Raw genomic sequence first — 11,952 nt, forward strand, 5'->3', positions numbered from 1 at the left:
TCATATCTTGCAGGTCGCATATAGTACCCGCATTCGACCTTGACTCCGCGATCACTCTTCATCCAATCCACTCCTCATCCTAATAATCCTCTGCTTCACCTTAACATCCCCCTGCGCCCTAATCGCACTCTCAAGGTCCCTCCTAAGGACATCCTTGATCTGCGATATTCGGTCTCGTTGCGCCAGTATGAACGGATGCTGCTCGCCACACCTCTTACTCAGAACTTGTATGATCTGCAGCTGCTCTAGATTGCGCCTCAACCGCCGAGGTATATCGCTGTCTTGCTGTGTCTTCTCGTCCTCCTCTTCATAATCGCTAGGCATCAAATCCAATTCATCCATATCATCAGCTGTCCACGATTCGTCCCAGTCTTTGAAATCTCCAATCTGCGTATCATCTTCTGGCGCATCATTCTTGCTCAATTTCTCCACACCATGCTGCGCAATCCCCAACCGTCCCTCCAACTCCTCAAGCCGTTCATCAACCTCCAACAACCCCCTCCCAACCGCCCCATCCCTCCTCAAACCCCTCTTCTCCCCAAGCAAACCCCTTACCTCATCCCCCCGTTCACTAACCAAATCTCTAACCCCACCCACATCCCCCCGAAACCCAAGTAATCCAACTCTAACCTCCTCAATCCGTTCCTCCCCACCCCGTAACTTCTCCCCCAAACTCAGAAATTCAGTGTAGTTGTCGTTCACCAGGTCGACCAATTCCCTGTTCAGAGACCGAAGGAGATCCTGGAGTTCGGATTGGAGGTCCTCGAGTGTTTGGAAGCGGTTTTGGAGGGTTGAGAGGAAGGATGAGGCGCTGAAGGAGGGGTTGAGGAAGGCTGTGCGGTTGAGGGGTAAGGGGAAGGGGAGGGGGGTGTCGGTGTCGGTGTCGTAGTTGTAGGTCTCGGAGGAGTCTGATTCGATGGGGTCAGAGAACTGCGGTGGAGGTGGTCAGTTGTGGTGTATGGGGTGTGATTGTGGGTTGTGCAGACGCGAACAGAGGTGGTGGGAGGCGGAGGCAGCGACGAAGCGCTGGTGGGGGAAGGAGGTTCACTGGTGACGAGGACGTACATAGGAGTGGGTTCCAGGTGTTGCTGATGCCATGTTGGGCGCAGTCACTAGTGGTTCGCGATTTCGATAACGGGGAAAATATCGATCAAGGCTTTTGTTCGCAGATCGTGCGTATGAGATTTATGCGGGAGGTACAGGAACCCTCATTGAGCAATTGTCATGCGACAACAATGTGGACGTCGTCGGTCATCGCTTGTATGCAACTCGTATGAACGTCATGCGGGCCGTATGTTCTGGCGGAAGCTGCGATGAGGCTCGCAATTTCCCTACGCTTACTGCCGGAGCTAAACTCGTGCTCTAAGCTCTTTCGGGAACAATCACAACGCTTGTGGAAATGAGATCCCGCTAATCTATGTTAGTGCCAGGTACGCTTCACATCCGATTTGCTCTTTCCTTTCTCCTGGCCGGATATGTTGGGAAGGTTCAATTATTCACACGGAACAAGTGCTTTATGCGGCTTCTCGTTCTCTTGTTCTCTTGTTCTCTGTGAAGCATGGCCAGACCGGCCAGGATGAGCACATGGAAGCTCGATCGGGCTGTTCTGAGTTCAATGGAGAAATGTGCCGAGGAACCTTGTTGGAAATGACCAGTCCACCACGCGGATGAGAAGCGCCAGCGTCGCTTGTTGCTTTGGTTTCGCACGGTCTTTTGTTTCTTGTCATCCTTGATGTGAGTTCCTCGACGCCTCTGTTGTGATCCCGGTCTTCAGCCCAACTACATACGCTCGTTCACAGTGCTGTTATGCACGTTCCGCTCTTTTGCAACATCCTCGCTTAATACTCAATACCCCCACGATATCCTAATCCGACCGTATCTTAATAGCAACCAACCGTCAATCACGTCCATTTAAGCCATTCATCAGATCATGAGATGAGCGGCAACCTCTTCTTGACTCTTCTCGTTTTTGCCTTTACCAGCCGGGTGTTATCCCTGTCAGCGATCCAAGGTTCACCATGCTACGATTCGTGTAATGGCGACACCGCAACCTCATCCGCCGACATCGTATGCACAGATGATGACTTCACCAACACCACAAAGGGTGAGACGTTGTCGCAATGTCTCATGTGTCTGCAAACAAGCTCGTACGAGAGCGGGTATATGACGGACTCGATACTATTTCTATGTCAGTATCCGAGACTCCCGGAGGTTGATTCTCGCGTTTTGCTGACGGGATACAGATTACCTGAGCTCCGTGCAACAGACGTGCTTGTCTGGAAAGCCGGCAGAACCGATCTCAGACTGCTCGAATCAATGTACCAACATCAGCTCTGCATTTTCCACCGTGGGCGGACGAAGTTTCTTTCAGAGCCCATTTGAGTACTGCAGTCAGAGCAACAACGCCTATCAAGATGAAGCCCCGGACTGCGCGACATGCTTGCAAAGCCAGGAAGGAACTGTGATCCTCGGCAATTGTAGGTCATCAGAACACCTGGACGCATGGACCGAACTAACACATACCAGTCGTTTATGTAGGCAACATTGGCTGCGATACACAGCCTGACGTTCGGACTGGTGCTCTGGTATACACTTCCAATAACCTTTTCGACACCGAGACGCTGGAGAACGGGGACGAAAGTTCTGCTTCCTCCTCTGCGAGCTCAAGTCCTACCTCAACCAGCTCGAGCGCCTCCACTATAGCCACGAGCACATCAGTTGCATCTTCGACCACTCCGGCCACAGCTTCGACATCGGGATCAGCCAGCGCAACGGCCACATCCTCGAGTTCGGAGGAAGGAGGGAAGAAGGACGAAGATGGTGGAAGTGGCGGTCTTAGCAGAGGAGCAGCAGCCGGGATAGGCATAGCACTTGGTATCATTGGTATCGCTGCTATTGTTTTTCTGGCACTATTTGCACGAAAGAGGATGGTACGGAAGCAAGAAGGTGGAGGACCCTTCAAGAGAATGCAAGACACACCACCTGTGCGGCGAGTGCAAGAAATGCAGCGAGTGTACGATGTGAATAGAGGGGCCACACCGCCAGCGGCAGGAGTCTTCGTCCCGCCCCCGATCCCGAGTACTGCTGCTGTTGCTGCACCGAAGAAATCAAAGTCATTCAGGTCTGTTGCGTCCAAGTCCATGAAGTCGATGGGCTTGACTCCAAGGACGTCAGAGTGGTACTATGCTGCAAACCCTAAGCATTCTGAGGACTTGTCGGCTTTGCCCCAGAAAGGCTGGGATTGAGAATAGCCGCTTGCGAGTGGTCACACGGTGTTCATGGCTTCGTCTTTGAGATAGCTCGGCAGGCCAGGACATCGATACCCGACCAGAAAGATCGATACCAAGACAGATATCATGCGACATGAGAAATGATGATAGAGTTCAAGAATTTATCCTGTGCGTCTTGGTGCTGTGTTTGTCCTGCCGTGAGACACATCGGCTTGGATCCAATTCCGACTGATAGATCCAGTAGAGTAGACTGTCGTGAAAGATCTCGGGCTGTGGTTGCTTCCGACTTGCAGAACAAGGTCGTTCGTTCGGGCTAGTATCGCGCTCGATATGAGTTGGAGGGTCGGAGACATTGTTGCTCCACTCACAGATCGACACGGATCTACCTACATTGCATCTTGCAGTCGATGCGTTCGAGGCATCTTGGAGCTTCTGTCGCACCACTTGATTCTGCTTCTACTGTCCAGGATCCGTTGAAGTGCAAGGTACAAGCTTCCATTTCAAGTTGTCGTACGTGCGATAGTGCTGAACCGATGCGACAGGAGCACCGTGAAATGCCTGCGGCGACGCCAGACCTCTCAATCGCTTACACCTGAAGCTTGTGACTGCTCGCTCTGTTTTTACCCGCTGAGTTGTCTTCTCAGCTCCGTGAGAATATGGACGTCAGACCAGACACGTCGTCGGGCAGGTCCCAGGACGGTTGGTCCTTTCTCAATCAAGGCGGTGCTCGAGATGCCCAAACTCGATCGCAGCCACCATCCAGCTACTTGCGTAGCGATCGTAGCAGCTTATCGCCTCTACCCAACGGTCAATCCGCTCGCAATGGCTCTCGATCCAGCTTCTCGAGAAACTTGGCCTCTGCCTCTACGGGAGCAAGAAGCACGACGACAATTCCATCGCAACCCGTTGTAGCGAGGATTAATTCTGCGAATGCCCACAATCACAACAACCAGTTTCCGAGGATGAGTCGTCGGCCCATGAAAATTGACAAGGAGTCGGGATTGCCCGCGAAGGAAGAGTTCAGTATACAGGGGATCCTCGATGCAATACATGAGGATATTGAGGGTGACCTGAACACCATAGCTGAGATATTGGGTCGGAGCAGATTTGTGTTGGCGGATCAGCATGAAGCTCAAATGCCACCGCAGGGAGAAATTGTGCTCGGACTTGAGCAAGGTCATGAAGTTGGTCCAGCCAATATTGAGAGATATGATGATGACAATGTCATGATTTTGAATGAGGATGCCAGTTTGGTCGAGGGTAGCAACTCCGGCTCAGCAGCGTATGGCCTGCTCGAAAGACTGCAAGCTGTTCCTCGACCAGCTAGAATAAATAGTGATGCAGATGTCTTTTCAACGGTTGCCAGGCCAGATGTGGCCTCGCCTGTGCGAACTCATTCATCGCCCGCAGCAATTCAGCCAGAGCCAGCGAGTTCCTTACTGCCCTCAACGCCAGCGTTTGCTGACTTGCGAGAACGAAGTCCAGCGCTTTCCAATCGTGGCCCAGCCGAAGCTGTAGTTTCCAATATGTATCTTTCTGTCGAAGCCAACCGCGTACACTCCGTTTCCGGGCCAAGGAGGCAGGATCCCATATACCCGCATGATGACACCAGTCCTACTCAGACCTCTATCTCTCCTCGCAGTCGACCAACCACAGGCGGTAGGTTCGGTGGTTGGATTGCAGCTGATTACTCAGCACTAACCTCGTGGTTCTCGAGAGGTCGAAGGGTCGAAGATGAAGACGCTGAAGCACGCTTGAGAGGGCTGTTGGGTAGATGAAGAATATTGTGGACAAAATGAAGTGATGAGAAACGACTTACGAAAAAGGCTTGATGAGCTTGATGCATATTCAACGACAATTGAGACCATGTGTCTCTTACCTGAATCGGATCGCCAAAGTCAAGCGGCAAAGTTGCTAGGTATGAGAAAGGTCACATAAGAGAAAGAAAGGACGATTCGGCTTCCCAAGGTCGTCGCGAGCAGTTCATTCTCTCAAGGCAGGTGCGACAGTCATCTATCGAGGCATGAGGCAAGAGCGCGCTCTTGGGCGTCCTTTGCACATCATCAAGAAGCGCTAGAACAAGTTCACATAAATCTTCATTGTTGGTCTTCTTCATCCATCTACCCAAGCTGCATGGTCTGAAGGCACATCAATCGCAAGTATCATCCTTCATCATAAGATACCAAGCATGGCACATATCTTCGATCTTCCTCCAGAGCTCGTTCACATGATCGTCCAATACCTCTACCTTGGGATGATCGACGAAGAGTCTAATATCGTCTTGATCCTTAAGCGGTTCTGTGCCTAGAGATCTGACACCGCTTACAAGGCATTTGAAGAAAAGCACGGCAAGACCTGGAGTCCTTCATGGGTGAATTATCCTGGCATGGTCTATCTGGCTTTCAAACACATAGCACCTTTTATGAATTGGGAAGCTTGGAACGAGAACAACATGTCTGAAGTCTGCGCTGCAGAAACAGAATGCGGATCAGGAACCTGCGATCATGAAAACTCTATCCCAGGGAAGCTCTTCATCAAGATCACAGAGGGCACGTTATTCAGGCAGGACCTCGGTAACAGGGCTGACGGACATTTGGACAAATACATCAAGCCTCACTTGGTAAGCTTTAAGAGGTGGCTGTATTACCTCAAGCGCTTCCAAAGGGTCTATCCTGAACACTTTCGATTGCTCTTTGAAGCACATCTAGCAATTACAGCTGGTACCGGAATTGCGGGTTCTGCGAGCCAGGTTAGCAAGAAAGCCTGATACAACTTGTCGATACATACCTTCATATCCGTCAGATCATCCTCATAGGCATGATCGAAAGCTTCAGCACCAGCTCTGTCCCTCTTCTTGTTCTCCCAGATACAGACATATCGATACACGACGGCTAGAAGTCCTGCAACTATCGAAGTGACGGTCACAATAAGGAAACCAGAGTTATACTCAGGAGCATCGGCAGGCTTGAAGATGAGTGGACCGACAAAGTTGCCTGCTAGTGTTAGCATGACTCGGGTTTGGATGAAAATGAGAAAGCATGAACATACCTAGACAATACCCCAAGAATATCCCTGATGCCGTGACAGACTTCTTCGTATACCCCGCCGTATTCGCCGTCTGCACACCCATAAGCACCGCATACCCACCACCAAAACTCGCAAGAATATAACAAGCAAACAGCAGCCCACCAGTCGACCCCTGCGGCAGCAGCCAAAGCAGCAAAGATGCCAATATAGTCCCACACTGACAAATCAGAATCAACCAAGTCCGATTTCCCGGGAACTTATACGCCAAATACGGTGCCAACAACTCAATCGTCCCAATGACCGCCCCAGCCGGCATAGTCAACAACAGACTCTCCAACGCCCCAAATCCAAACGAATTGATAATGATCGGGATAAATGAGCTGACAGGCCCATTCGCAATCATAATCAGAAATGCCATCGCGAATACAATCCAGAACCTGAGATCAACGAGAACCTCCCACACCTGCGCCTTCTTGAAATGCGTGTTTCGAACACCGGCGTTATTGACGCGCATGCGGGCTACGGCGATGTACCGCTCTCGATCGCTGAGGCCTTTCATTCGGATTGGATCGGGCGGCATGTAGAAGAGGATGACGAAGGCCCAGAGGATGGTTATGGCGCCGGCGACGAGGTACATGTATTTCCAGGGGGAGAGGGCGCCGGAGATGTGGCCGAGACCGTAGTTGATTAGGGGTGCGAAGATGGAGACGTAGCCTGATGCGTGTTAGCTGCACATAACAGAACGAAAGGAATCACGTCTGCTCACCAGTAGCACAATACCAAGCCCCCATTCTCAACGCCTGCTCATCCTTCTTGTAGAAGCCCGCCACGATGAGCATGAACATCGGGCTTACGCCGCTCTCCAAGAACCCGAGGAAGAACCGCTGGGCGTAAAGGCTTTGGTAGTTGTGGCATGCGGCTGTGCACATCAGGCAGGCGCCCCATACTATCACGATTGTGAAGGCAACGCGCTCGATGGGGTAGCGTTGGGCGATTATTATGGCGGGGGTTGCGCCGACGATGAAGCCTAGGTAGAAGATTGAGGCGCTGAAGGAGTAGCGGTTTCCGATGCTGAGTCCGAGGTCGGTGCGGAGGCCGAAGATTGCCTGGGGAGGAGTTAGTTGCTGACAGTGAAAGAGAGGTGGATCCTTGAGGCTAAGGTCGCGCCAAGTGCTTGGTGAATGCTTGAGTCAAGTCGCTGTACACATGCCGTGAATTGCTGCGTCCGAGCATGGGTTCGTTCGGCTAAAGAGGGAGAGAATTGTGCAACTGGAATACATACCGCCTGCGAAAGCATGGCCTTGTCATAGTACTGAAGGCCATACGTCAGGACCAGCAGGGGCAGCAGCCGCCGGTCAATCTGTTTCACTACTCTCTTCTCCTCAGCTGGAGTCCACGTCTCGTCACCAGCATATGTCGCGAGGACCTTGACGGCTTCATCGTTGTGTAACGTATCGAGCGTGGTAGTCTTCTTGAGATCTTCGATTGTGGTTGATGGCCTTCGTTCTTCGGTTGTCGGTACCTGCTCGATATCCGCCTTTTCGGCCATCTTGGCGTCAGTCGCAGTACAGAAGGTAGTAGTCAATAGGAGTCAGAAGAGGCTGAACACAACGCTGCTTCAGCAAAGGTGATAGAGCAGCACAAAGTATGTTTGAGCCGCTGGTGGTCATTGCTTCTTGTAGTCCTATCGGCTTGTCTAGACTTTCGGTAAGCATTACTACCGGGGTAGGACATGTACAGTAAACCCCTCATGAAACATTTGATCGATACAACGGGTGGAACGGTTTGTCCTATCGAACGCACCACTCAGATTGCGTGCTAGTCTAGAAGTGCTGTTGTTCCCAGACCTTTGGGGTAGCGCGCCATCAATATAACGGGGTAAATACCTGTTTGTGACTGTTCGTCGTATCGATGGTTTACTTGTAGCGAGCGAGTGCCCGAGGTAGTAGACATCAGCGGACGAATCCTTCCACGCATTCCCAAATAGACGAGACCGCCAGGGGTGTACTGCGGGGGAGCATGGCTGTTATTGGTCACAAGGTGACGCATCCGGGGTACCAAGACCTTGGCGATGCGAGGGAAGTGTCAGTGTTGGCGTGTCATGGTTCAGAGCTGTCTGTATAGAGATTTGTATGCCGGCCAAGTCGAACTATCGGACGGAGGCGGACGAATTAAGCAAATTGTTGCGAAGGTTTCTGAGATCTATGAATTTATGCAGCGCACGTGTTTGCACGTGGCTCCCATCCGGTGCGAGCACTAAGCCATATTAGTATTAGCGCTAGTTTCTGGACCTCCCACACCCCTGGAAAATAAAGAGAGCGCTTCTGAACAAATCTCAATTGATAATTTAGGCAAGTTCAGCGGAAAGGAGTGCTCACGTTCACAATCCGAGGCATCTCCTCAACCTGGCTGGTACTGTCTGAGAGATTTGTAAGGAAAAAGAAATCCAAGCAAGCATAATGAATTCAGGGGAAATCCCACCAATGCAGCTGGTATGCTCGAATCACAATTTAGAGACGAATTTGCAGTGATGTTAGTACGAACAAGCGGGAATCTCGAGGCATGGATGAACTTGGCGTTATTTCTCTACAACCATGACTGTTCCTGGACGTACGAGCACCGGGGGTTTATGGCGTGGTGCACACCGAAGTACAGTCTGGAGCTCGATGCCCCGTCCCATACTAGCTCATGATAGCGTCTACAATGCCCTGCTCTTTCTCCCTCTTCGGCCATGACAATGATGACTTCCACAAATGGCCAATATGCTCTTTGCATTTCCCCTTCTGTGATATCATGTTTCGCACCCAGCACGGTTGTGTTCTGAGAGATGTTGTACCATTTTAGACATGCTTCCGCAAGAGTGGTGAGCTGTAGAGAATGAATGAGGTTTTGGCTGCTGGTCGTAACCAGATCGCCATTTTCATGTTCAAGAGAGACATGTATTTGATTGTGACAGCCTCTGGCTTTCTGAGCGTTTCACAGTCTGATTGGGCCATCCATCATGCACAGCGGAACAATGTGTCCTTCCTATATTCCTGGCATATAGCCCAGTCCCACAGGTCACATGTGCCTGTCTGTGATCGGAGGCTGTTCTGAAATATGTATACAGGTACCAGCCGAAGCAATGTCGTGTCAGTGAGAGCACACTTCGGAGACAGTAAGGAGACAACTAGCCAATCCGTGCTTTTCATCTTCGAAATGTTCAAGGATACTTTCGGTCGATTCGAGAGCAGGTCGTTGAACTTTGCCATCTTGAGACGGTAGATAGTCGAAGTTATCGACTGCAAAGGATGCCGGAGACCAGAACATGTTTTCCAATCGGTGTTTGCAGCACAACCTGCATGCAAATAATGACAACGCTGTGCGCAACCAATTGTGGCCGGTGTAAACTCAGGTCATCCACAGCTGCCTTTCGCCCTTCCACCCGTCATGTGATTGGAGGTTCTTCCACAGACCTCGTACTTGTTTCAGAGACATATTGAAAGGTTCATTCGAATACGTTTTAGCATACAACCTGAAAGCGATCGCGTCCCATCTACGAGACACGCCTGCAACGAGAATGAGGTGCTGCGAATAGGCATGAACGTCGCACTGAAGATACTTGAAAATCGTCTCAATCAACTCAGGTGGGAGGTCGTTGAAAGTGGCCATAGCTGGCGCAAAGGTAAGCCTTGACGATGACTGAAAGTGGCCGTCTTTGGCGAGGAGAATGGGCGGTATCGGTTGCTGCGATTGGCTTGAGTCGTGGTTTGGCCGCTTAATTTTGGCTATTTCTCGCCAGCCTCGTCCTTTTCGTAATTCAGCCCAGGTCTTCCAAGGACGACTGGATAGGAAGATGTTGTCGCGCAACGCTTCGGCGACTCTAGGATGACGATATAGCCATGAATAATCGTGTTGTAGCAGTGCGATCAGTTCGTGATCCCCGAATGGGTGTTGGTAGAGAACATCCATGATCGCTTTGGTAAAGATGAAAAAGTTCGTGTTTGGGCGCGATGAAGCATGAGACGAACAGTGTGCGTTTGTTGAAAGACAATTCTTTCCTGGTCTAGTATCACTAGGTGGCATTCTAGTGTTCCTTTGTGAATAGCTTTCACTTCCAAGATGACATCGAATCATAGCCTGTGCGTCTTGCACTCCTGTTAATGTCCAGTACTGGCAAGTCGATCAAGCGGACCATCTTTGGGAATTGCTCGGGTATTGTTCTTCGAGAGATCGATCTGGACTCGCGAGCACGCTGACCAACCGGTACAGGCCTTCTCCAATGTAGTATCAGGTTCGATAGAATTGGAAGCAGTCGGGTCGAGCAGTAGGTGGAAGTGATACTCTCTCAAGAGTCGTAAAGTAGCAATGGTGACTTGTCCTGAAAGTAGACTGATAGGGTGAGTGCCTGCCGCTGTAAGTTGAACTTCAATGGCCCTGGTCAGAAGTAAAGATTATTTGCAGCTGTTCGACAATTACGAACATATTGGCAATTGGCACATTTGTCAAGCACACATGATGTTGCCGCTCGAAAAAAAGGCCGCTCGAGAGTCTGTACATATTGATACATTACGCAACAGCCAACTGCTGAGTCGGCACAGAGTCTGCCCTTCTGAATTCACCATTCAATGAAAAGCCAGGCGAATGTGTTGAGCTCAAAACCTGTGACCACGTTAGCTCACCATCTGCATCAGTTCATGTTTCAACTTACCACTTCGTATACCTCCTTGTAGAAGTTCTGAGCTTCAGCCATGGCATTGCCTTCCTTTTTGACTTGGGTGATGAAGGCTTTCACGTTATCTCTTACTTGTTCGGCGGTAAAGCCCAACTGACCCACGGCCATCCTTATCACACCCTGTCTCTCCCTGTAGGTGCTTCCACCAAGCAGATTCTTTACACTTGTGCTCACATTGTCCGTCACGGTGCCCAACTTTACACTGGGCATCAGCCCTCTGGGACCTAATATCCTTGGTAGACCTGCTTTGCCAATCTGTGGTAGATTCTCAGGTGTAGTTATGCATCTGTCGAAGTCGATCTTGCCGTTCTTGACCTGCTCGAAGACGTCTTCCAACCCAACGAGGGCGGCACCAGCTTCCTTGGCTTGCTTCCCAGCTTTTGAATTCGGATCTGCAAGCACGCACACTCGGATATCAGTCTTGACACTATAAGGTAGCTTGATCTGATTCCTTAAGACCGGACCGTCCTTCTTCGTCTTCAGCCGGATTGCAAGGTCGTACTTCGGTATTGATGGTGAGTGGCCTACTTCAAAGGCTTTGATGTACTGTATCGCATCGCATAAGGTATATTGTGTCAGATCATTCATGTTGGGCATCTTATAGACGACATGTTTCTTCTTCTTTCGTTTCTGCTTAGCTTTCTGAGCTGCCGCTTTGGCGCTTGCTGATTGGACCTTTTGTGCTGAAAGGATGGTAGACGAGGAGAAAGTTCGGATGGGTAATTGTGCTCGGAATATAGGGATAGAAGTAGTCGATGCTGATGTGACAGCCCGGCACGATGGCTGAAGTGTATTCATGGTGCTAAGCCGAAGTCCGGACTCAGACCGATGGCGAGGTCGATGTTGTCGGATGTCTCGATGAGCTGTGGTCGTTCCTTCCCTCGTGTTTCGAAGTCCGCAATTGCCATTCTCAGCAGCAAGGCTGAGCACGATCTCCGACTCGAGGCTGGATTCGGGGCGGATGATCGTCGGCCAATCATC

At 50.7% G+C, this 11,952-nt stretch overlaps 6 protein-coding genes across 6 annotated transcripts; 2 read left to right on the forward strand and 4 right to left on the reverse strand.

Annotated features, from left to right (window-relative positions):
• Window positions 1-51: 51 nt before the first annotated feature.
• On the reverse strand, window positions 52-1,098 carry PMZ80_006440 (uncharacterized protein; the record flags this gene model as incomplete). The annotated part of the gene is made up of 2 exons (XM_064874853.1): window positions 52-930; window positions 1,066-1,098. 2 exons carry the CDS (start codon window positions 1,096-1,098, stop codon window positions 52-54), a joined length of 912 nt encoding a protein of 303 aa, XP_064729253.1.
• A 1,022-nt stretch (window positions 1,099-2,120) lies between these two features.
• On the forward strand, window positions 2,121-3,245 carry PMZ80_006441 (uncharacterized protein; the record flags this gene model as incomplete). Its single annotated transcript, XM_064874854.1, has 2 exons — window positions 2,121-2,211; window positions 2,527-3,245. The coding sequence occupies 2 exons, from the start codon at window positions 2,121-2,123 to the stop codon at window positions 3,243-3,245; spliced, it is 810 nt and encodes a 269-aa protein (XP_064729254.1).
• A 641-nt stretch (window positions 3,246-3,886) lies between these two features.
• Window positions 3,887-5,008, forward strand: PMZ80_006442 (uncharacterized protein; the record flags this gene model as incomplete). The annotated part of the gene is made up of 1 exon (XM_064874855.1): window positions 3,887-5,008. One exon carries the CDS (start codon window positions 3,887-3,889, stop codon window positions 5,006-5,008), a length of 1,122 nt encoding a protein of 373 aa, XP_064729255.1.
• Window positions 5,009-5,941: 933 nt separating this feature from the next.
• On the reverse strand, window positions 5,942-7,806 carry PMZ80_006443 (uncharacterized protein; the record flags this gene model as incomplete). Its single annotated transcript, XM_064874856.1, has 5 exons — window positions 5,942-5,968; window positions 6,018-6,223; window positions 6,279-6,971; window positions 7,024-7,363; window positions 7,540-7,806. The coding sequence occupies 5 exons, from the start codon at window positions 7,804-7,806 to the stop codon at window positions 5,942-5,944; spliced, it is 1,533 nt and encodes a 510-aa protein (XP_064729256.1).
• Window positions 7,807-9,647: 1,841 nt separating this feature from the next.
• Window positions 9,648-10,208, reverse strand: PMZ80_006444 (uncharacterized protein; the record flags this gene model as incomplete). Its single annotated transcript, XM_064874857.1, has 1 exon — window positions 9,648-10,208. One exon carries the CDS (start codon window positions 10,206-10,208, stop codon window positions 9,648-9,650), a length of 561 nt encoding a protein of 186 aa, XP_064729257.1.
• Window positions 10,209-10,805: 597 nt separating this feature from the next.
• Window positions 10,806-11,769, reverse strand: PMZ80_006445 (uncharacterized protein; the record flags this gene model as incomplete). The annotated part of the gene is made up of 2 exons (XM_064874858.1): window positions 10,806-10,898; window positions 10,948-11,769. 2 exons carry the CDS (start codon window positions 11,767-11,769, stop codon window positions 10,806-10,808), a joined length of 915 nt encoding a protein of 304 aa, XP_064729258.1.
• Between the last annotated feature and the right edge of the window lie 183 nt (window positions 11,770-11,952).

This window comes from Knufia obscura (assembly GCF_036327395.1).
Source record: "Knufia obscura strain CCFEE 5817 isolate CBS 148926 chromosome Unknown scaffold_7, whole genome shotgun sequence".
Taxonomy (NCBI): Eukaryota; Fungi; Ascomycota; class Eurotiomycetes; order Chaetothyriales; family Trichomeriaceae; genus Knufia; species Knufia obscura.